The 23,306-nt window shown below is 32.3% G+C and overlaps 1 protein-coding gene across 1 annotated transcript; it reads right to left on the bottom strand.

Moving 5' to 3' along the window:
• Positions 1-5,787: 5,787 nt before the first annotated feature.
• LOC107897265 (uncharacterized) lies at positions 5,788-6,812 on the bottom strand. The gene is made up of 2 exons (XM_016822649.2): positions 6,280-6,812; positions 5,788-6,194 (listed from the first exon to the last, which is right to left on the bottom strand). The coding sequence occupies exons 1-2, from the start codon at positions 6,623-6,625 to the stop codon at positions 5,950-5,952; spliced, it is 591 nt and encodes a 196-aa protein (XP_016678138.1). The 5' UTR covers positions 6,626-6,812; the 3' UTR covers positions 5,788-5,949.
• Positions 6,813-23,306: the final 16,494 nt, after the last annotated feature.

Genomic DNA, 23,306 nt, shown 5'->3' on the forward strand with positions numbered 1-23,306 from the left:
TGTAAAAACTGGCCCATTCTGGTTAATAATTTCTGACTTGGCCCATTTCGGTAAATTTAAAAAAAAAGAGCTTTTATTGGTAATTTGCCCGATATTTTAATATTTTTATATTAAATCTATAAACTCAAAATAAATCTATAAATACCGAAACTTGAACCTAAGTAAAAAATCATTAAACTCTTAATTTTAATATTTCAATCAAAGCCTTTTTTTTTCTATTTATATATAGTTTCTTTTATATACATATTTCAATATGAAATTCTTTTAATTTATACCGACATAATCTAATATATAATTTTAATTACACTTACCAAAGATTAAGCTAGTGCTTGTGGTTGAAGTCGGAAACGAGAGTAGTAAAATTGGTAGCAGCAAAACTAATATGGAAAGTGTGGGGAATATCTTACAAGCCATGTATGTTTGGTTGGTGCAGGCGGTGGAAGATTAATGGGATTGGATTATTTTGGATGTAGAAGACAAATTTGGAACTCAATATTGTATTGGCTATATATATATATATGTATAACTGCTTACCAAAAAAGATGTATCGGATTTCATCTTCCATTCCGGTATCACATTAAAGTTTTGATTCAATAGTCTTTGTTTCTTGTTGGACAAGTTCTGATGTTGTAAACTGAACTGAATAAAAAATGGAGTTGATCCAACACGGCAGATATCGGTCTAATATGGGCTTCTAACGGCCATTTTGACTTCCAAGTAGTTGGACTACTTTTGGTTTACAAAAGTAATAGAATTATTAAAATATACTTTTATTTAGCACATTACCAACTTTGTATTAATAGAAATGAATGGTTGAGTAGAAGTGGGAAAATCCCTAAATATAGCTAACTAGCAATTAACCTTGCTTGGGAACGCATCAGCCATTAGAATACTAACACTTCAAATACATTAGAATACTTGGCTAACCATTCTGCAACATATATAGTTAATTCATCAACCAACATTCTTCTTATTTCTTCTATTAAGCAACAGTGTAGGTGAAACTTATTCATCATCTGTACAGAAATGAAAGAATCAGATTCAATTAAAATTCTCCTAATACCATTATTCCATGCAAGTCGGATGCCTATAATTCTGTGACATCAATACTAAAATTCCCAGTTACAATCGAATAACCAAGGAACTAGGCCCCATGATTATCTCGAATGACTCCACCAGCATCTGCAACTTCATTCTCTCCAGATCCCAAATGTCATCTATATATTTTATTTATTTATTTATTTTAAATTTTAGGATATTTTTAAATATTTTAAATTATTTAAAAATTTTATGTTTCTTAGTCAATAAAAAAAATTTAGTTCAATTGGAATACTTTTTATGTAGATTAATTAGAGCTTCATTACATTTAGAGTTTTTATTTTGATGTAATTAGCTTACTTATATAAAGACATCAAGGTCTATCATTTTTGACTATTTAGAATATATATAAAAGCACGAGTTTGAAAAAACCTTTTGAACCGATCAGAATACATTTTATTTTCTACCATATTCCTAAATTAATATTTATAAATATTTATAATTTAATTTAGAGTTATTAGTTATAACTTTATTTAAAATAAGTTGTGATAATTTTATTGGCTCTAAAATAGAGTTAAAATTTAAATAAAAGTATAAACATACTTGCGACTAGTCAAAATAACTAATAATTAATTATTTTTATTTTTTATAAGTCAACTTTTTCTATTTTCATATTTATTAATGTAATAAAATAAAATTATAACTCAAATAGAAGTTCAAGTATATAAAGAGACATTGATTTTATTTTTTTAATTATCATTTAATTATCCTCTTATTTATAAGTTGAGGGAGACTATAGGTAGTTCTAGGTATTGTGTAAAAAAAGAACAAATATGATCAGAACAATTCCATTGGTTGAGTTTTTCGATAAATCTTTCTTAAATGATTCAATCAGACATTTATTCATCTATTCATATCCATCAGTTTATTCGATCATTTATTCTTTTGTCTCAAGCCATCTCCATTCTTTCTTTTTCATTCACTTTTCTTAGTCTCTTCTTTGCTTTGATCATTTCTTAAGTCTCACTTTTTTTTTTTTTTAATTTTCCAGCTTAAAACACCATTGCTTACTACCGAAATTGTAAGAATTAATCTAGAACTTCTTGAGTCTAATCGAATTTTATCTTTCGAAACAAACTTTTGGAACCTGTGTGGATGCTGCTCCTTTACCATTGATTCGTTAATCGAGAAGGCAACCAATTTGGGAGATTAGGAAGCAATATATCATTGATTAACAAAGAAGTGCTTTACCGTGATGAGCATCTGCCTAGTATCCAACTCATTTGTATAATGCTAATCAGAGGACCATTCAAAGTCCACTTATCAAGCCAAAATTGAACATTGGCACTATCAGCACTCTCCAACAAAGCCCTTTTTCCAAATTGTTCTACTTGTTAAGACATTACGCAACAAGTGAGAGAATTGCGAAGAAGATTCAACCTCGAACAAATTCTTGTTTGAATACAAATATTTGGATATACAAACTTACACCCATAATTTATTAGCTTTTGTAACCAATCTCCTTCCAATCTTCACAAGCACCACCAAAATCCAATCACACATTATTTTCATCCCCAAATCACCAACTTCCAATGGTAAATAAAAAATATTCCAATTAACAAGGTGCACTTTTCTTGTATTTTACATAAATCCTCAAATAAATATCTGACAAAGCTTGCCAATCTAATCATATACATGTAAGCGTAATTTTGTAGTTTTCATAGTATAAGTTCATAGCAAAATCAATTATTTAACTCCTAGACTTGAATTATAATTATTAGATGATTGTAATTGTAACTCATACAAATCTAAAATCAAAACCCAAAATAACAAAATTTATCTGAATATAAGAAAATTCTCAAAATTTCCCAAATATTTTGATACTTAACCACACATCTAATTTTGGGTTTCACAACCACAATTTATGGTAATCATATTTCGAAGTATGGGTACGAATGCAAACCAAGTTAAGAATAAAGTGAGGTTGTTGATGGCAGAAAACAAAAAGCATGGCCAAGGGAAATGCACTTTGATTTAGCTGAGTGAGTGGGTGACAATCTTAATGAAACACAAACTCGGGCCACATGTATACTTGTAAATTTATCTCAACTTAGAGGCCCATGTTACTTGAATTTAGGATCTCCAAATCATTTTCTTCACTCAAAAAACTAGGGCCAAAATAGCATTATCAGTTAAAACTATGTTTTCCATGCTATTTCTTTCAAATCCTTAAGATATGTGCTCAACCCTATGTCTTCTGAATTCACTAATGTATCAACTATTGAAGAAACTGACTTATTGCTCGTATTTTATATGTATAGTGGAATGCTTACATCGTTGAGTTTTAGATTTAGTATAATTTTGTGTTTATTTCCGTAGTGCTTGCTTGATAAACCATACCAAAATTTTATATAATTTCAAGTCAACTCTTTTTTATTATTATTATCTCATCTATTGATTATAAAATTCAAAATTCAACAAGCATGCTGCATTTCACTGATATAAAAGATAAATGAATAAATAAACATGTCTTGATTTTGCTTAAGGATCTTTAAATTTCATAATTATAATTTTCTTTTAAAAAATTATGATGATCCAAATAAGCATGTATTTCAAATGAAAATATTGATTGCTATTAAATGCTAATTAAATTAGGCGAAATTAAATTTTCATTTAAGTACAAACAAATTTCAAGAGTATTATTGGATGGAGAGTGCTTATCTGGGTGAAGTCATAAAATTAGAGGGATTCTTTTTTGTATTTTATTTATAGATTATTTTCACATAAATATGATAATTTATTATAAAACACCTTCTTTTAAAAAAAAAATAGAATGCATAAAATAGGCACCGGCTTGCTGTATAATATTTGCACTAGGAAAAAAAAGAGAGAAAGAAAGTATATAATGGTTAAGACTAATAGTGATTAAGTGGACCAAAACCAACCACTTGTCCATCACTCAATTTATCTTCTTTTTCTACATCAATTATTTTTTTCTCCAATATTTTAAGTCACTTTTTTTATAACATTAATGAGTATTTAGTAAAAAATATATATACACAAATTATTCATGAAATTTTTTTAATGGAAATATTATATAAATAAATATATATATATATTTTTGTTAAAAGAGCATATAAAAAGGTATTTTGAATTACAGGTTGAGTTGGTCAAATTAGGTGGGCAAAGTTTGATTTTTAATGGAGTATCATTTGACTCTGAAGAATTCAAAGAGCCCACCACCAATATGGAATGGAAATATAATAAATAAAAGTAGGTGTTTAAGGTGGTCCAGACAGTTTTGTTGGGCCCAAAATGTCCTAACTAGAATGGGCATCATGTGAATGTTGATATAATCTTTGGTGGCTCAAATGTGTTGTGCAAGTAACTTAGCTCAGATTTTTTCTATCCCTATTTTCTTCTTTGCATTACACATTATTTTGTTTAATTTCAGATTTTTTTTCCTTTTTTTCTTTGACTAATAAAAGTCGCCCAATTTACTAACGGGATTCACAAGAATATTTGTTTCAGACCTTTACACATTATGGTTAGGTAAATCGCACGATGATGCTTAATTGATTTTTATACAATTATTTTAAAAATAATTTTTTAACTGTTTTCATAATTATTGAAAATGAATATTTCCGACTATATTTACTTTAATAAATTATAGATATACTAATTGGTTCTTTAATTTTATAAAAAAATTATTTTAATTATTATATCATATTAAAAAATATAAATTTAAAAATTAAATAAATTATTATGCTTAAATTATATCAGTGTAACTTTTTATAAGAACAGTTAGAAAAACACTTGGAATCTATTATTGAAATGTGGGATTTACATCTACTTGATTGAAGATTAAAATTTTAATTAGGTTTAATACATAATTTAGTATCTCAGTTTGACATTTTTTTTCTAATGTAGTACTTGTGTTATTTTTGTTTTGTCCAATGTAATATCTGTATTTGATAAAAAAAATATACATTTTAGTACTTAAAGGTAACAATGTTAATCTTTTAATGTTTAATTCAGGTTATCTAATAATATTAGCACTTAACTGTCATCAAATCAATCTTAAAATCTGAATAAATACATCCATCATATTATATTTGATAGATTAAATGTAAAATTAAATAAATTCATAATTAACACTAAATTTATTCTAATAATTAAATCATGAAAAATTCAAACATAATAATATTAACAATTAACTTTCACTAAATAAATCCTGAAACCCGACTGAACACTAAAAAAAGTTGACATCGTTACCTTTTGGGTACCAAAATTTTTGTCAAATACATGTACCAGGTTGAATAAAAAATTAAGTACTACATTAGAAAAAAATGTAAATGTAAAACTTAAATATAATGTGATTTATTAAGCCTTTTAATTGTTAAGTTTTCTATTTAATATATTATTTTATTGAAAGTTTAAAAAATAAATTATTAAATATATTGACATTTCTTATGCATCTACCTATTCCTACAAAAATAAGTCTTAATTAGGGATGGGAATGAGCCAATAATTGTAAAATTTTGCAGAGTGCCTTTAGAGCTTTAAAGATAACAACAACAACAAAATAACCCATATTCAGGGTCATGTGTCTGCATTAAATTATATATAGAATAAATTATTTATGAATTTCAATTAATAATAATTTGTTTAACATAATAATCTTGAAAAATATATATTATTAGTTGAATTAGCAAAATTACAGACTTGATATGCTGGAATAATTAGGAATTAGTTATGAATTCTGACATTTCCATTAGAAATTTTGCCAAATTTTCCTTAAAAAAGACTCATAATTTGGACAGAGTGATAATATTTACATTCTAAACAAAGAGAAAAAGTTTTACATTTTTTTGGTCTGCAAAAGCTAAGGAGAAGAGGTAATCAAAATAATCAATATGAACACTCCATTTTATGAACATGAACACGGTCCCTGAGAATTCCATTGTACAAAGCTATCCTATTAGCAGGCATTTCACTTCTGCAAAACCCATCCATTTTTCTTCTTCTTCTTGATGCTGCTGCAATTACCTTATTGTGTTGTTCTTTTCTGTATTCTTGTCCATTGCCACTTGTTTCTTTAACATTCTCAGCAAACTGTACTTTTTTCTTCCTCTTTTTATCCCTTTTCTTTCCATCTACATGACCAACAATCAACAAAACATTAATTCAATTCATCAAAAAACAGAGAAAAAGAAAAAAGAAGCTTATCCCAAGGTGTACCTGAAGACAAGCAAGAACGAAGGGTTTGTTTAGGAGGAGACAAGGTTTTTTGCCTTGAAAAAGTGAGGAAAATAACAGTGCTGGAAACAACCATAGCAGTAGCTAAGACCAAGCCTTGTGAACATATACCTGACGACATGGTGGCAGCGATGGAAGATGATGTACTCAGTGTTTTGTTTATATATAGAAAGAAGTGAAAACTGAATACAAAGGAAATCAAGTTGGAGAAAAGGGTCAAATAGAGGATATTATAGAAAGAAAGAAAGAAAGAAAGAAACAGGCGTGAGGAACTGGAGTTCTCTGGTTTGATTAGCTTTATATGGAGTTTGGGTTTGGGATTTGGCATTTTATTACAAAGTGAACCACATGGACAAGGCAAGGTGAAACTGAAAGGAAAGGAGCTTTGGGAATAGGTGATGAGGTCGGTCAACAGAGTCCTCGGTCATGGAGTTCTAGAACGAAGTAAAGTGTCAAAGTAGTTTCTTTTATCTTCTTTAACAGAAAAATAAAATAAAATAATTGGGAATGTGTGCATTACTGGGTGTTGTAACTAGCAAAGACTTATAGCATCTGGACTACACCTACTCATGATTAGGTGATTCGGTACGACTGAAGATTTATCTCAAAAATAAGAGAGTTTAAATAAAAATAAAAATTTAAAAAATGAGTTTTAGTAAAAAATAAGACCCGTTTAAAAAATAGTCAGGTTTCAGATAATAGATTTTTGGCTCGAGTTCGGTCCGGTATAACCTAAATTCACTAAATGTTAAAAAATATTATTTTAATATTATTTTCTTATTATTTTTTTCCTTATTTTACTATCATTTTATTATTATATTGCTACTATTTTGTTGTCATTGTTTAGATACTGTATAACACTTGTTTTATTATTAATTTTGTTATTATTTTAAAGATATTTTCTTGTTACGTTGCATCTATCTTAGTATTATTTAAGTATACATATTTTTTTAAATTTATTTTCAATTTGTTCGAAAATATTTATTTTAATATTTTTAGTATTTTTGATGTATTATATATATTTAAAAGTAATGTAAAAATAATATAATATAAAAAAATTAATATGGGCGGACCGGGTTAGGCTCAATTTTAGTAATTTTGTCTGAGCCAGATTTGGATAAAATTTTAAGTCTATTTTTTGAGTCGAGTCGGGCCTAGGAAATGAACCTTAATTTTTAATTAGGCCCGACTCATAATCACCTCTAATGTGGATTCATTGATTGGTTAATTGTTTAGCATATTGAAATTTAAGATACCCAAGTTTTTTTAAAAAAAAAAATCAAATGAACATTAATGCATAGGTAGATTACAATTAAATCACTACAAGAAAGTAAGAGAGTGAACAACTACTCTTGTATTGGAACAAAATGGAAGTAACTATGGCACTAATGCCACTTTCTTCATTGGAAATTTTAAGAAAGAACTAGAGATCGATAATAATTACTTTTTACTTCTATCTTAGTTAGATTTTTTTATAATAAATATTAATCAATCAAAAGTTTACAACAAATCTTTCAACATTAGTGATGCAGGAAATCAGTCATTATATAGTTCATCCTCTTTTTCATTATCTCAAAATTTAATATTATGTTGGATATCACAATACTTTACCTAAAGGAATAGACTAATAAGAAAATTGATAACTTTCGTAAAAAAAATACCAAGATTCATGAATGTTTTGTCTTCAAAATAAACGTATAAATTCTACATTAAAATATAGTTATTTTGTTATTGAATTGATGGATTGGGACCTTCTTTTTGGTCTCATTAGTTGTAACTTTTGGAAAAGATTATCCCTTGCATTTTTCAAAACTTTCTTACAGGGGATACTATGACAAGGGAGTGGCGATCGCCTCCTCTTTTTGAGGTATGGAAGATTAATATTAACGATGCTTTTAAAGAGGAAATGGAGATGTCAACTTCGAGAGGGATGATTACAGATTCAATCGGATGATTATGGGGGTTTGCACGAAACATTGGTTCTTGCAATAGTTATGATACTAGATGATTTAGATCAAATTTAGAAATTGGGAGGGCATCGAATTATTTTTGGAATAAGATAATTTAGCAGTTGTGCAACATGTTCAGAACACGATTAATAACTAAAGACCAAATTATGTTATAGAGAGGGGAGGGCAAATCTAAACCCGTCAGGTTTGGGGCGCATTCGCACGACGTGGGCGATGCGAAATATCCAGACCGGTTGGGCTTTCTAGGCTTGCGTATATTTTATCTCAATATGTATCCTTAACTTTTCCTCAGCAGAGCTTATCTTTTTTTAGAATCAAAAGGAGTTAATGCCTTTAATTAAGGTCTAAATTCTCCTTGATTCACAGACATGTTTTGGCTCAATTAGTCAAAGATTTCAAAAAATTCTCCCCTTGAATTTATTTTAAAAACCTAATAATCTGATAGGGAAGATACACACTGAAATATTTTCCAACTTTTTTGAGATATCATTCCCTACATATTATTCAATCTATTTTCCAGTGATAGACAAAAGCAAGGCTATTGTTCGTTGATCACTACAGTCGTGCTACTGTCGTGTTCATCTTGTTGTTGTATCCTGAGAGACAACCAACCGACATTTATCCAGCACCTAAAGGAGAAGCCGAATCTATCTTAAAAGAGATTGTCTAAACAAGCCTCAACCACCAATATAATATTTCAATTTTTTTTTGTTTTTTCAGTTATATATATATGTATTAAAATTGACCTTGCTCGATCTTGTGATTAATATAAAAAGTTTTATATTGCTGTTATTTTACTAACACTTGTGCAACAATCTTAAGACTGACTCATTCAAATCTTTCTAATCCGAGACGAACAGGACACCAACAAGAGATTGTTTGATTTCTGTTTCAAACATAAAGCCAATTAAACATTCCTGTTTTAGGATTTTACTCTTGCCATTTTACAGGATTTGTTTGATTTCTGTTTCAAACAGAAATTCAATTGAACACTCTTGTTTCAAGACTCTATTCCTGCCGTTTAACAGGATTTGTTTGACTTCTATTTCAAAACAAGAATTAATTGAACACTCCCGTTTCAGGATTTTTTCCTGCCGTTTAATAGGATTTGTTTGATTTTTGTTTCAAACAGAATCTCTATTGTCTGTCGTTCAACAGGAGTTGTTCGATTTCCTCAATTCAGTTTCAAGATTTTATTTCCTGCCGTTTAACAAAATTTATTCGATTTCTGTTGTTAACAATAATTGTCTGAGAGTAACAATTTGTTATCAAAAATTGGTTATTCAAGGCAGTGGTTTACTTGGGAGAAAGGTCAAACCAATCCTATTAACATTTGCGAGCGGTTAGATCAGGGGACTGCTAATGATGAATGGTGGACTTTGTTTCCAAACTACAAAGTATATTATCTGTCATACTTTTTTCTCGGATCATTGTCCTTTGCTCCTAAATTTGAAGGTGGAGAATATGAACACAAGAGTGCATCATTTTCGCTTCGAGGCAGCCTGACTCTTGGAGTACACATGTAAAATAGAGGTTAAGAATTTGTGGGCCACTAGCTCGGGCTCTATTCCAACGAGGCTTTATAAGGTTGGGAAGGGTCTTGATAAGTGGTTCATAAAATTTAAACGAGAAAGATCACTTTCAAAGAAGGACCTTGAAAAATAGCTCCAAAAGCTAAATGATTTAACTCCAACTAATGAAGTTCTGGGGGACATTGTTGATACAAAGCTTGTTGGGAAGAAACCGAACAACCGAAACAAAGCGAAAGCACAACCGGTGTTCTTTCTCTCCTTATAACTCCTGTTCAAAAATTATGGCAAGCACAATAGCACAAGATATGTTCTCTAGCAACCTTAATCAACCACAAATCAACTAATGCAACCACAACAAAAATAAATAGAGACACCGGTATTTTACGTGGAAAACCCCTCTAAATTAAGGGTAAAAACCACGGGACTTTAGAGTCCGATAAAGAGCTCCACTATCATCAAATGTTCGGCTACAAGATCACAATATCAAGCCTACAACAAGCATTCAACTCCGACAAGGCTAACAATATGTAATCTTTAGCAAAAGAGAGAAAAATGAGAGAACATCACCAAAAAATGCAGCTTCTGAAAAATGGGTATTTTCGACGCTAAAAGACTCGGATGAAAAATCCGACCGTACAAAGTCAAGAACACCTTATCGCCTAGCTGCTGTCCAAAAATCAGCTCAATCGAACCACGGATGGACCTTCGATCGAAGAGTTGATCACTGCTGCACCAAGCTTGAAAAACTGATTTTTCTATTCTCTCTTTTTCTCCAACGAGCTTCAATTTCACTCTCTTTCTCTCTGGATGTAATTGAGAATTTTGCTCTCAATTAAGAATGCTGCCTACTCGCACGTTAAAAGGCCAAAAAATTGGCTTTTGACAAAACCAAAAAGAAGGCAAAACATTGTGGCAGAAAATATGGGTTTCCCACATAGTGGGACCCATACCCAACAAATCTCCCCCTCCAACTATGTGGGGAATGCCTCCATGCCGGAGGTCAAACAACATGCTTCAAACTTTCCTCTTGGTAAGGCCTTCGTCAACATATCAGCACCATTATCATTAGTGTGTATCTTCTCAAGCTCTAACAGCTTAGCTTCAAGAACATCTCGTATCCAATGGTACCTCACATCAATATGCTTAGATCTAGCATGAAAAGTTGAGTTCTTACCAAGATGAATAGCACTCTGGCTATCACAGTACAGGACATACTTCTCCTGAGTAAAACCAAGCTCATGCACAAACTTCTTCATCCAAAGCATCTCCTTACACGCTTCGGTTGCTGCAATGAACTCTGATTCGGTGGTGGACAATGCAACACACTTTTGCAGTCTCGATTGCCATGCCACAGCTCCCCCTGCATAAGTGATTAAGTAACCTGAAGTAGATCTCCTCGAGTCAATGTCTCCGGCCATGTCTGAATCTGTATACCCAACAAGAACAGGTTTCTCATTGCCGAAACAAAGTTTCATGTTGGAAGTGCCACGAAGATATCTCATAATCCACTTCACTGCATTCCAATGCTCTCTGCCTGGATTAGAAAGAAACCGACTAACTGTACCAACGGCATAAGCCAAGTCTGGTCTCGTGCAAACCATTGCGTACATCAAACTACCCACGGCTGAAGAGTAAGAAATTTTCTGCATTTCTTCCTTCTCTTTTTCTGTGGAAGGACTATGCTTAACACTCAATCTAAAGTGCATAGCAAAGGGAGTATTCACCGCTTTAGCTTTGTCCATACTAAACCTTTGAAGTACTTTCTCAATGTACCTCTCTTGTGATAACCATAATTTCTTGGCCTTTCTATCACGTGTCAGTCCTATGCCAAGAATTTGCTTTGCTGGCCCCAAATCCTTCATTGCAAAGGATTTACTCAACTCTTGTTTCAACTTCTCAATTCTAGAAGCATTCTGACCAACAATAAGCATATCATCAACATAGAGCAAAAGAATAATAAAATCATCACCAGAGAATCTCTTAACAAACACACAATGATCAGAAGTAGTCTTCTTGTAGCCTTGTTCCCCCATAACAGACTCAAAATTCTTGTACCATTGCCTTGGAGCTTGCTTCAAACCATACAAGCTCTTCTTCAATCTGCACACATAGTCCTCTTTCCCTTATGCAACAAAACCCTCTAGCTGCTCCATGTAAAGCTCTTCTTCCAAGTCACCATGAAGAAAAGCAGTTTTCACATCCATTTGTTCAACCTCTAGGTCATAACAAGCTACCAAACTCAGTATAGTTCTGATAGAGGACATCTTCACAACCGGAGAAAATATTTCTTCAAAATCAACCCATTTTTTCTGAGTATAACCCTTGACGACCAATCTAGCTTTGTATCGTGGAGATGAAGACTTCTCTTCTTGCTTCAACCTGTAAACCCACTGATTATTCAAAGCTCTTTTGCCCTTAGGCAGTTTCACCAATTCAAAAGTATGGTTCTCATGCAAGGATTGAAGTTCGTCTTTCATCGCTTCAACCCACTGATCTTTGCATTCACTCTCCATAGCCTCTTCATAACATTCAGGTTCTCCTCCGTCAGTCAAAAGAACATATTCATCAGGAGAATACCTGACAGAAGATCGTCGATCTCTGGAAGACCTTCGAAGTGGAACTGCTGGTGGAGCTATAGGTGCTTGTTGTTGATCATTCACAACATCATCTATGGGAGTATCAAAGTCACCTATAGTCTGATGGTCACCACTAACATCACCATGCACATCATCCTGGATAGGATCTGGTGAAGAGTCTAGGGGAACCGGATTCACATCGATCAAGTCACCACTACCTTGTGAATCCACTTTCTCCGTCTTATCAATGTCATCAATGATCTGATCCTCAATGAAGACAACATCTCTGCTTCTCACGAGTTTCTTCTGAACTGGATCATAGAGTCTATAACCAAACTCACCATCTAGACCATAACCAATAAAAATGCATTGTCGAGCCTTGGCATCCAACTTGGATCTTTCATCCTTTGGAACATGAACAAATGCTTTACAACCGAACACACGTAGGTGATCATATGACACGTCTTTACCAAACCAAACTCTATCTGGCACATCACCTTTCAAAGGAACACTAGGAGACAGATTTATCACATGTGTCACTGTATTCAAAGCTTCAGCCCAAAACGATCTTGGTAACTTTACATCTGACAACAAACATCTGACTCTCTCAATCAATGTTCGGTTCATTCTTTCAGCTAACCCATTTAACTGTGGAGTCTTTGGTGGTGTTCTCTGATGTCTGATTCCCTGTCGCAGACAATACTCATGAAACGACCCTGTGTACTCGCCACCATTATCAGTACGAATGCACTTCAACTTCTTCCCAGTTTCCCTTTCAACTGATGCTTGAAAATGTTTAAACACCTCAAAGACTTGATTTTTAGACTTCAAAGTGTAAACCCATAGCTTTCTTGAACAATCATCAAATAAAGTCACAAAGTAAAGTGCACCACCATGTGATCTTACTTTTATCGGACCACAAACATCTGAATGGACCAACTCTAGCAACTCTGATTTTCTATGAGGAGGATGGCTTCTAAATGAAACTCTTCTCTACTTTCTTGCTAGACAATGAGCACAATTCTTCAGTGTAGCATTCTTTAAACCCGAAAGTTGATTCTTCTTCGCTAAACAGCTAAGCCCCTTCTCACTCATGTGACTGAGTCGTTTATGCCACAACTCAATTGAGCTATCATTCAGTGTCACATTCACCGTCTCTCGAGAAGTCAAAGCTTGCATCAAGTACAAATTTGAGCTCTTCTTTCCTCGAGCCACAACCAAGGAGCCTTTAGTCAGCTTCCACTGCCCTTCACTGAAGGTGTTACAGAATCCCTCATCATCAAGCTTTCCTGCAGAAATCAAATTCAAACGGACATCCGGTGCATGTCTGACATCCTTGAGAGTTAACTTTGTTCCATTGTTACTTACAAAGCTAACATCTCCCATACCAATAACCGAAACCAAACCATCATTACCCATCTTCAATACCCCAAAATCACCAGGAGTATAAGATGTGAAAAATTCCTTCCTCGACGTGACATGAAGTGATGCACCAGTATCAATCACCCAACTAGTCTCGTCGCATGCTAGGTTGACCAAATTCTCATCACAAATAACTAACAAATTTTCACGAGTAACAGTAGCAACACGCTCGAATTTTTCATCGTCATTCTGATCGTGTTTATCACCACCACCTTTGTTCTCTTTCTTCCACTTGAAGCAATATTTCTTGATATGACATTTCTTACCACAATGATGACACTCAAGATTCTTGTATCTCGATCTTGACTTGCTTCGGCTTTTATCTTTACCCTTTCCATCTTTGTCTCTGTTTCTCCCCCTGTTCTCGATAACCAACACCTCGGACTGTGATGTAGAACCCTGAGATCTTCTTCTAACCTCTTAATTCAACACACCACTCTTAGCCAAATCCAAAGTAATAATACCCTGTGGGGCAGAATTAATGAGTGAGACTCGAAAGATCTCCCAATAGTCTGGTAGAGTAGCAAGCAACCAAAGTCCTAAAATCTCGTCATCAAATTTGACACCCATACCAAGCAACTGATTCATCACACTCTGAAATTCACTAACATGGTCAGCTATAGACATTCCTTCTTTATATTTCAGCGCCATCATTTTCTTCAGCAAAAACAACTTGTTATTGCCCGACCTCGAAGCATACAAGCTTTCAAGCTTCTCCCACAATGTTCGAGCATGTGTCTCTTGATCAATGTGGTTGTAAACATTTTCTTCAACAAATTGCCTAATAAAGCCACACACTTGTTGATGCTCAAATTCCCATTCTTCATCACTTTTCGAATCGGGTTTTTGAGTAGTAAAGACCGGAAGATGCAAAGCCTTCACAAACAACAAGTCCTTCATTTTATTCCGCCAAAGTTGATAATTTGTGCCATTCAACATAATCATCTTGCTCGTATTAATTTCCATAATTACCTGACACAATAACCAAGCTCTGGTACCAGTTTGTTGGGAAGAAACCGAACAACCGAAACAAAGCGAAAGCACAACCAGTGTTCTTTCTCTCCTTATAACTCCTGTTCAAAAATTATGGCAAGCACAATAGCACAAGATATGTTCTCTAGCAACCTTAATCAACCACAAATCAACTAATGCAACCACAACAAAAATAAATAGAGACACCGGTATTTTACGTGGAAAACCCCTCTAAATTAAGGGTAAAAACCACGAGACTTTAGAGTTCGATAAAAAGCTCCACTATCATCAAATGTTCAGTTATAAGATCACAATATCAAGCCTACAACAAGCATTCAACTCCGACAAGGCTAACAATATGTAATCTTTAGCAAAAGAGAGAAAAATGAGAGAACATCACCAAAAAACGCAGCTGCTGAAAAATTAGTATTTCCGACGCTAAAAGACTCGGATGAAAATCCAACTGTACAAAGTCAAGAACACCTTATCGCCTAGCTGCTGTCCAAAAATCAGCTCAATCGAACCACGGATGGACCTTCGATCGAAGAGTTGATCACTGCTGCACCAAGCTTGAAAAACTGATTTTTCTATTCTCTCTTTTTCTCCAACGAGCTTCAATTTCACTCTCTTTCTCTCTGGATGTAATTGAGAATTTTGCTCTCAATTAAGAATGCTGCCCACTCCCACGTTAAAAGGCCAAAAAATTGGCTTTTGACAAAACCAAAAAGAAGGCAAAATATTGTGGAAAAAAATATGGGTTTCCCACATAGTGGGACCCATACCCATCAAAGCTCATTCCTAGTATGGAGGCCAATAAAAAAGAGTTGTATTGGGAACAAAGAGCTAGAGTGAACTGGCTCAAGAATGGAGACATAAACATGAACTTTTTCCACCAAGCAGCATCCGAGAGAAGAAGAAGAAACATAGTGGAAAAATTGATGGACCCTAACAGAAATTTTTATGATAGTAACGAGGGTCTTCTGTCACATGCTACTAGTTACTTTGATTCCCTGTATTCATCAAATGGAATAGCAAATATGGATGCCAATTTTGAGAGAGTTGAAACTTGCATTACAACATCAATGAATTGTGATCTCACAAGGGCATTTTCTTATGAAGAGGTGTGTATGGCCCTTAAAAATATGAGTTCATTGAAGGCATCGGGAAAGGGTGGTTTGGGTGCGGTGTTTTTTCAAAGATTCTGGCACATTGTAGGTAAGGAGGTTGCGAGTTACTGTATTGATGTGTTAAATGGAGACCATAATATCTCAAAATTAAATTAGACACGAATCATCCTTATTCCAAAGGTCAGTAATCTTAGCTCTATGTCTCAATTTCGACTTATTAGCCTGTGTAATATATTGTACAAAATTGTTGCAAAAATGTTAGTAAACAGATTTCAGTCGGTACTCCATTTTTGTATCGATGAAGCGTAAAGTATTTTTGTACGTGGAAGACTCATCTTTGATAACATCTTGGCCGCATATGAAATTCTTCATTCGATGTCTAGGAGAAGACTAGGGAAACTGGGTTCTTTTGCTTTGAAACTTGACATAAGCAAAGCATATGACAGGGTGGAATGTCATTTTCTTAAGATTATGCTTAGAAGAATTAGTTTTTCAAAATAATGGGTTCAGAAAATAATGAGATATGTTAAATCAGTCTCTTATTCCATGGTTCTGAATGAGCAGATAAAGGAAAGGTTCTTTCCACCTCGTGGGCTTAGACAGGGTGATCCACTTAGTCCCTACTTGTTTCTCATATGTAGTGAGGGTCTATCAGCTTTGTTACATTTGACTTCTACAAGGGGTGCACTCAAGGGAGTTCATGTGAATAAACATGCCCCACTCATCATGCATTTACTTTTCGTAGATGATAGTCTAATTTTTGGAGAGGCCACAATGTATGAGGCTAGGGTTCTTAAAGATATATTGAAGATCTATGCCAATAGTTTGGGGCAGTTAATAAATTTCGACAAATCAAGATCTTTTTTCAGTTTAAATATGTTAGGAAATCAAGGAGAATGTTTTTCGAATATTGGGAGTCAATTCAAGTAATAATCCTAAGAGATACCTTGGACTGCCTTTGATTGTAGGTAGGAACAAAAAGTTAGTGTTTAAAGAGATTAAGGAAAGAATGAGCAAAATGGTGGCTAGTTAGAGTGTAAGAATGCTTTCTATAGGGGTAGATAAGTCATTATCAAAATAATTATCCAAACAATCCCGTTGTATGCGGTGCTATGTTTTCTTTTACCTAGCTATTTGTATAAGGAATTGGAAGCTGTGGTCACAAGGTTCTAGTGGCAGAAAAAAGCCAAAAAGAGTAGATTGCATTGATACTCTTGGAAATTCTTATGTGTTTCGAAACTAGATGGGAGTATGGGTTTTCAAGACTTATCAAAATTCAACAGTGCACTTTTAGCCAAGCAAGGGTGAAGATTAATAGATAATCCTACTTCTCTGACGGCAAGGATCATTCGCGCTAAGTACTGTCATGACCCAAATTTTATGGAGGTTCAAACCCATCTCTCATTTGGTAGAGTATTTGGAGTTTTAAAGCTCTGCTGGAATCTGGGCTTTGATGAATGGTTGGATCGAGACAATCTGTCTCAATTTGAAAGGAATATTGGCTATCAGGGCATAATTGGGTGAGGATCACTACTAGTCCAGTATCGGGTCTAAATTGGGTTAGTGACTTAAGGTTACCTAGTTCAAGCAGTTGGAGTTATGCTATAATCTTTAGTATTTTCTTTTATGAAGAAACAAAGAAAATTGTAAGCATTCCTATTCAACTAACTATTCATCTGATAAGTTAGTTTGGTCTCAGGAAAAATCTAGTATATATTCTGTTAAGAGTGGGTATAAAGTACTTATGGAGCATTCAAACACAACCACCATAAAGAGTGACTTATACTAGCAGCTTTGGAGCCTTAACTGCCTAGCAAAAATAAAAAATTTGGTTTGGAAATTTGTTTGAGATTACATTCCTACATTTCAGAATTTACATTTTCGACGAATTATGATGGAAAATTGTTGCTTACGTTGTCATGATTATAGTGAGTTAAACAATCATGTTGCTTATGACTGTATGTTTGCAAAACAAGTGTAGTCGAAGCTTAATTATCAGTGACCAATTTTAATTGTAGAGTCAAGTTTTATAGAGTGATTATCTTAGATGTTTGATAATATAGTAAATGATAAGAATGAGGAAACTGCTATTACAATCTGAGCCCTTTGGTTTTCCCGAAACAAATTGCTATATAATAAAAAAGAATTATCTATGAAAGAGGTTATTACCTTCATCAGAGGTTATGAAAGTGAATATCGGGATTTATCGGTGAATTTGCAACACCCTAGACCAAGGGAGATGATTCGCTGGAATCCCCTCCATCGAATTGGGTTAAAGTGAACGTAGACGTTAGTTTCTCTATTGCAAAACAGGCAACAACCTCAAGGTTTATTGTAAAAAACAAAGAGGGGCACATACCGGGTTATGGGTTTCGAGTACATGACCTTACCACAACAGCTATAACGGCAAAAGCTACCGCAATGTTCCATGGAGTGCAGTTCGCCTCAGAAATAGGTTTCATGGATGTAATTTTTGAAAATGATTCAAAGCTCACAATTAAAAACATTACATATCCAAATGAGACCAGTTACCTAGAATGTAAAGTAAAGGTTATCATGGGTCGAGCTGGGCCGGGTTCGACCGGGCTCAACTAAAAATCCAGGTCTATTTACTAGGCCCGGCCCGGCCCGAAAAATAGGCCTAAAATTTTGCCCAAGCCCAACCTGGATAAAAATGCTAAAACTTGAGCTCGACCCGGCCCCCTATATTAATTTTTTATATAATTTTTAAATATATATATAATACATCAAAAATACTAAAAACATCAAAATAAATATTTTTCAACAAATTGAAAATAAATTTTAAAAAATATGTATACCTAAATAACACTAAGATAAATACAACTTAACAAGCAAATGCCTCTAAAATAATAACAGAATTAACAAATGCCTTTAAAATAATAACAAAATTAATAATAAAATAAGTTTTATATAATATCCAAACAATAACAATAAAATAGTAGCAACATAATAGTAAAATGGTAGCAAAATAAGGAGAAAATAACAAGAAAATAACATTCAAAAATTAAAAAAAAGAGTAATTTTTTTTTTGTCTTTTAATGAATTCGGGCCTGGCCGGGCCAAAAATACCTTACCCAAGGCCCAGCACGCTTTTTAAATGGGTCTTATTTTTTTGTACAAGCTCATTTTTTGGGCCTATATTTTTGCCCAAACCCTTTCACATTTCGAGCGGGCCTTCGGGCCGAGTCAGGTGGCCTGACCCATGATCTGGTCTAATGTAAAAGCATGGGCAAGGAATTTCTCCGGTTGTCGATTCGAGTATACCGTGAGCCAAGGTAACTCTATTGCACATGCATTGGTGGAGGAAGGTATGAGAAGGCTTGATGACCATTTTGGGTCGAAGATGCACCCACGAAAGCAAAGGAGTTGGTAGATTTTGATCGCCGATTTTAACAACCGCCGTAGTCATCCGATTCTCTGTTCTGCTTGTGGATTGGAGGACATTTCTAATCTAAAGTAAGGCAACCTTAAACCCTTTGCATTTTGTTTTTTAGTTCACCAGAATTAAAGGAAGGTTTTGCTGCCATTTAGGTTTTGTGGTATCCAATGGGGTCTGGAATGAAGTTCCTTGATTTTTATTTTTTCTCTTTTGTTTTTCATGGTTTTTATTGTTTCATGCTTTAATTTTAACTATTGACGTGTTTGTTGGGTTTTCTCGTATATATTGTCTTTGGACTTGTGCTTTGTTTTTTAGGCCCATTCATTTAATCCTAAACGGTATTCTTTTAAAAAAAATCATAAATTTTACATTTTTGCATCTATCCAAATGAAATTGGATAAATATGTGTTTAGATTAAGATAATTTTGGTATCCATTTGTCTAAATTTATTATGAGTGTATATTTTTATTAACTTCTGAATAATATTTTGGACTTTTAAATTTTAAATTTTTTTACTTGCATGGCATAACACGTTGGCATACTTATCCAAGTGGCACGTCACATGTCAACTTCTCATGGTTTCCGTCTGCCACATCAACAACTATTAATGGTTAAAATGATCAATGATTGTTTTGTTAACAAAAGGGGCCAATTGATTTTTATCATTATGTGCTCAATTGAATGCATCTTTTCATAAAAGCTTGATTAATTCTTTTCTATAGTAAGGATTTTTTATCCATTAGCCTCAGCCCATATTATGGTAAACTTTTCCCTTAATGCATACTACTTATAAAGTCTCTAATTGAGTTATTGTTACAAGTTAATTAGACATCAATTAAATTGAAAAAAAATTGAAAAAATATAATTTTTAAAGACAACAAATTTTATAATAAGGTTAAACTTACAAAAATAGTCACTTCTATTTGTCTCATATTACATTTTAGCCACTTATGTTTGAAATGTTACATTTTAATCAATTACGTTATTATTTTGTTACGAAGTGGTCACTCTACCTTTAAGCTTTGTTACCTCCCTAATGGCGGTCTTACGTGACAGTCCAAATATGTTTTAAATGCCAACTTGGATGTCCTATGTGGTAGTCCAAATTAACTTTATTTAATTAAAAACTTATTTTCATCCAGCAACTGAACATCCAAGTTGACATTTAAAACTCATTTGGACTGCCACGTAGGATTGTCGTTAGGGAGGTAACGGAGTTTAACGGTAGTGTGACCACTTCGTAACAAAACAATAATATAAGTAACTAAAATGTAACATTTCAAATATAAATGATTAAAATATAATCTGAGACAAATAAAAGTGACTATTTTTACAATTTAACCTTATTATAAAGATATTTATATCTTTCAATAATTTTATAATTTATTTTTAAATTAAATAGTTTAGATTACAGAAAATTTCAAAATGTTGAGTTGACAGTTGCTCGATTTTTAATGTTGATTTTATATGTTTTTTTATCTTTACTCACAGGATGAGCATCACATAATTTAATTAAATATTTTGAATTTGGTTTGGAATTTTTCTTTCTAAATAATCTGATGTGATTTAATCATATTTCGTGATTTGTACGTTGTGTATGCATTAGGCTTCCTTTTTGTCAAAGATTTTTACTTTTATATTTATATAATTATATTATCAAATCAAATCAGAAAAATGTTTTAAAATAAATATAATTATTTTGTTAATTAATTAGATGTTTTTATTTACAATAATATTGAATAAAAAATAATTATTTAATACATAATTTGAGAAATTTTTAAACTACACGAGTATAATTGAAACGTGACAAGTATTTCATTTGTTTATATATTAATTTTAAATTTCTTTAATATATTCTATAAGACGTTGTGCACATGTTATATATAAGATAATATTTCATGTAAAAATTATGAATTATTATAAAATGTTTTAAATTTAAATAAAAAATATTAGAATAATTAAACCTTGGACACTTGAATTTTTATTTCCAAAATAGTCAAATATACAAACTATCCATATAAGATTTTTAATTTTTATAAATTTATAAAAATATAAATATAATTTATTGTAAAACATTTTAAAATTGAAATAGAATAAAACAAATGAATGCTTTATGCTTTTTTAGTTGGCTCACATGTCAAAATATATATACCTACCATTCACTTACATTTTGTTTTGTTGTTTTTAATTAGAAATTTAGGTTGTGTTTGGTTTAAGGAAATGGAAGTTATTTTATATTTTTTCTGGAAAATAGAAAATATTGAAGAAAATGTGTTTAGTTGAAATTTTTAAAAACGATTTTTGGAAAATGAAAATATATGCAAATTAGAAAATAATAAAAAAATTATTTTCATTGTTTTCACTAAAAATATTTTGTAAAAGTGAAAAAAGATAATAAAAAAAAAACTAAATGTTTTTAACTTTAGATGAGTTAGCTCTGGTTCAAACCCGTATAAATGTAAATTTTTTATTTTGTTTCTGTTAGAGAAAAGTAGTTACCAAATATTTTTTATATTTTCATTATTAAAATTTTTTTTCATTTCTATTTACTAAACATGTTTTTCAATTTTAAAATTTATTTTTTAAAAATAAAAGTAGAAAATGTTTTCAAAAACCATCACAACTCTAGTTTTTAATAATCCTAAAAACATCCATTATTTAGTGAAAATAATAGATAAATAATTATGTATACTAAAAATCCTTTCTGTTACACCAAAAAATATATAAAGTTAATTGAAATAATTAATTAAGTAAAGAATTAGGTTTAATAGTTAAGTAGTTAGTGCAATATTTAGAGGACTAAGTTTTCTCCACTCTTCTTCCATTTCTTTTCTTTTTAATTTCAACAAACTAGAATAAAAACCACATCATTATAATATTATTAGGAGTGAAAATTTATCAAGATTTGAGTAATATTTAGTGGTTAAAGCTTGTTTCTCATCTCTTGCATGCTTAAGTTCAAGCCACCCTATCTCCACCATTTAATTTTTACTTGTCCTCCTTAATTTCAACCAAAATGTTAAATTAATTGCCTAAATCTCTCCTATGGTTTCAAACTCTAAGTTATTTAATCCATATTTCTAATTAGGTTAGGATTTTGCTTCATTTTCAAATCCCCTCAGAATTTTGCTTCCAACTTTTATATTTCTTCTCACTTTCTTTTCTTCCCTTTTCTTGTCATCAAAATTTTATTCCATTGCTGAGAACATTTCTTGTTTCCCGATTTTTAACTCATTTCTCAATCAAATTTGTGTCGCTATTAGAAACATTCTTTGATCTTTGCTAAGAATCGGATCCGTTTTAGGTGCAACATACCAGATTTGATTGCAAGGAATGATGTTCGGGCTTTCAGTGAAAGATGTGTGTTCTCTTTCTTATAAGTGAATCGGGGTAAAATCGTGCCTAGGATAGGGCCACACGATTTGCCACATGGGCGTGTGGACCACACAACCCCTCACACGGCCATATCCCCCTAGAACCCTAGGATAGTTCGAATCTCACATGGCCCAAAACCCTTCACGACCTGGTATACGATCGTGTCTCCCCTGTACATTGATTTTGCAATTCTTAGACAACCTCAATTTGTTACACGGTTTAGCCACACGACCGTGTAACTCCTTCACATAGTCCAACTACACGGTCGTGTGCCTTTATTTTAAATTTTTTCTCAAAAATTTATGTTATGTGCAGTTTAGTCTTTAGATATACTCAAAATTGTTTTTAGTATTTCATTTATTCGATTGAGTCCCTGATAAAATGAATAAAGTTAAATTCTATAATTTTATTAACTGAGTTGTTATTATTATATATGTATGCATGAACTGTGAATAACATGTCTCTTTTTTTTGGACAAAATAACATATATGTCTTTTGTATCTGTACTTGTGATTATACATACAACATGCCTTATTTTTACCGTTAAATTGAATTCATGATAAGCATGTTTTTGTTGTTGTAGTGATTAATTGAGAACATCCATTGCTGCCATATTGATCTATTATAAGCATAAT

The sequence above is a fragment of the Gossypium hirsutum genome, chromosome A10, assembly GCF_007990345.1.
Source record: "Gossypium hirsutum isolate 1008001.06 chromosome A10, Gossypium_hirsutum_v2.1, whole genome shotgun sequence".
NCBI classification, from domain to species: domain Eukaryota; kingdom Viridiplantae; phylum Streptophyta; class Magnoliopsida; order Malvales; family Malvaceae; genus Gossypium; species Gossypium hirsutum.